The 2,371-nt window shown below is 44.9% G+C and overlaps 1 protein-coding gene across 2 annotated transcripts in view; it reads right to left on the minus strand.

The window, feature by feature from the left end:
- The window catches only part of RUVBL1 (RuvB-like AAA ATPase 1), a 50,625-nt gene extending 48,645 nt beyond the window's left edge, over nucleotides 1-1,980 (minus strand). The window contains exon 1 of one of the 2 annotated variants that reach the window (XM_006895175.1): nucleotides 1,757-1,980. In XM_006895175.1, coding sequence (XP_006895237.1) covers nucleotides 1,757-1,897 — 141 coding nt within the window. In that variant the 5' untranslated portion in view covers nucleotides 1,898-1,980. The remainder of the gene's footprint in view (nucleotides 1-1,756) is intronic. The other variant, XM_006895176.1, reaches the window with a different exon arrangement.
- Nucleotides 1,981-2,371: the final 391 nt, after the last annotated feature.

Genomic DNA, 2,371 nt, shown 5'->3' on the forward strand with positions numbered 1-2,371 from the left:
CCATCGGAGAAAGAAGAGCAACCTCCTCCTATGTGACTTAATGCCTCTGAAAACCGGCTATAGTGTCAACCATGAGTCAGTTCAGACTGGAAAGTACGTTAACAGTAGCAACCATAGTTTATGATTTCTGTAACTTACACTGGAATACTAAAGTGAACTGGGGGAAAGACAAATGAAATGAGCAGACACAGAGTAGTCAAGTGTAAGACTTTGACACTTTGGTGACTGAAAATATTCATAAAGACTAGGGATTTTAAGTGGTAGACTGTGGGAAGCCAAATATCAAATTTAATATTAATAATAAACCAAATGCTATATCAGGATATGAGGGAGGCATAATACAAGCTAGAATTTACCCTGTGCACTAATGCCTTCTGTTTACCACTCCCTGGTGATTTTCCTTTGTTTACCTTCCTGATTCTCAATAAAAACCGAGAAAGGCATAGCCTAGGGGCTGTAGTTCTCCCAGTTGTTAGCCCCCTGCCTTCACACTTTCTAGCTTGACTCCCATTCCTGTGTGTACCCACATCTGTCTTTTCCTTTGGTCAACAACAGTAGACCAGATGCTCAAGATAAAATTCCATCACACAGTCCTTTACACATGGAAAACACTCAATTAATTCTATTTACAGTAGTAGGTCCCAAAGTTGTAGAAGAAAAAAAATTTCAAAATCATCTTGATCTTAATGTATCTTTTTTGGTAAAATGATGCTCAAAATGGAAAGCAGAGGTCCTCCTTGGCCCTTTTCATGTTAAAGCCAGGTTCTTCTGGCTAATACACCAGGACTAGGATCTTAGGGGAGTGAGACCAGAGCTGTTAGCAGTACAGGGCCCTCGGGTGCACGTTCACCTTTACCACTACTAAGGAGAGTGGCATTTTATTACTAAAGTGAAGTGGTCGCTCTTGCCATCAACTTTTCCATCTACCACACAAACAAACAAAACACGAAGGGCTCTGACTAGTGACTAATTATAACCTAAGTAAAAGGAGCAGCACCACAGCATCTAATGAAACTGGATTTAGTTGCAAAGGTCAAAAAAGTTCATTGAAGATGTTACTCCTTCCCTCTCACTTCCCTTCCTCAGCTCCTTCGGGATGAAATGTGACTTTTTTCTTCTCTTAAAAATGCTAGTCTCGGGGAGTTCTGGTGGCCTAGTGGCAAGGAGCTGCAACTACAATCCCAAAGGCGCACGGTTCGAATCCACCAGATGCTCTGCCGGGGAAGAGGGACAATCTCGTACCAGTCAGATCTGATTTGACAGTACACACACACACACACATATACACACACACGTAATAAAATAAACAAAACAAAAAAAGTGCTAGTCTCAAACTGCTTTGACGATAAAATAGGAATCCTTTACTATATCAAACAAAGCCCTGAAGAAATCATTTATGACATAGCAAAATTAACTTTACGATTACTTATTTGTCCCTGTCTCTGTTAACTCCATGACCTTATATTCTAGGTATGGAAGTTCCTTGGTATATTCTAGGGTCATGAACATAGCACAAAAGAGGGAGAGGGGGAATCACGCAATATTTGTTACTTCAAAGAGTTGAAATCAACGGTCAACTGTCCCCCACCCCTATTCCTGACTCCCATCCTCCCAACCGACAGTCAGAAAGTCATTAGCAGTTCCTTCTCCCATCACCCAGAGGCAACTACCTGTAGAGACCTCCGTAGCGGAGTCCTGCCCCTTAGGTGTTCCACTTTGGCTGCCCAAGTTCTGCGCTCCAGTTCCCGCGCCATACCTCTCGTGCGTTCTCCTGCCCCACGAGCCCGGAGGCTGCCTGCTTGGCCAGGCCGCTTTCGTCCAACCCTAGCCCTTTCACGTGGCTGTGGGAGGCAATGCGCTGCGTCTTCGTGGTACTCTTCACCTCCTCGATCTTCATTTTGAACACGCAGGGAAGCGGACAAATGGTATCCAACACAACACCCCGGCTCCCGGGTTTCTATGCGGCTGTTACGAGGGCGGTGCGCTAGAGTTAGACGTGGGCGGTACGTCATTGGCGGAGAAGGGAACATCTCTCAGTCTCATTGGCTCACGCTTACAGAGCTCATGGGTGAAGCTTCGCCTATCCACTTCCGTCTGCGTAACTGGGTACTGTCCCTAACAGCGCGTGTTTCCTGCCTGGGCCATTGGCAAGTTGTCTCTTGTCATGAGTGTTTGTACCTAGTTGGGCGCCCAAGATATATCCTAATCGTGTCACCTTTCACAGTATATGGTACTTGCTGCTGGTTTAAGGCTCCGGATGTCTTATTAAACGTCATACCTTTCTGTGAGGTTCTACCCGTTTTGAAAATGAAGACCCTCAGTCCCAGAGCTTAAGTTTTAGCTTTTGGTTACCAATAAGTTTTCTGACTCT

This window comes from Elephantulus edwardii, unplaced genomic scaffold, assembly GCF_000299155.1.
Source record: "Elephantulus edwardii isolate Elephantulus edwardi_28Jun2011 unplaced genomic scaffold, EleEdw1.0 scaffold00161, whole genome shotgun sequence".
NCBI classification, from domain to species: Eukaryota; Metazoa; Chordata; class Mammalia; order Macroscelidea; family Macroscelididae; genus Elephantulus; species Elephantulus edwardii.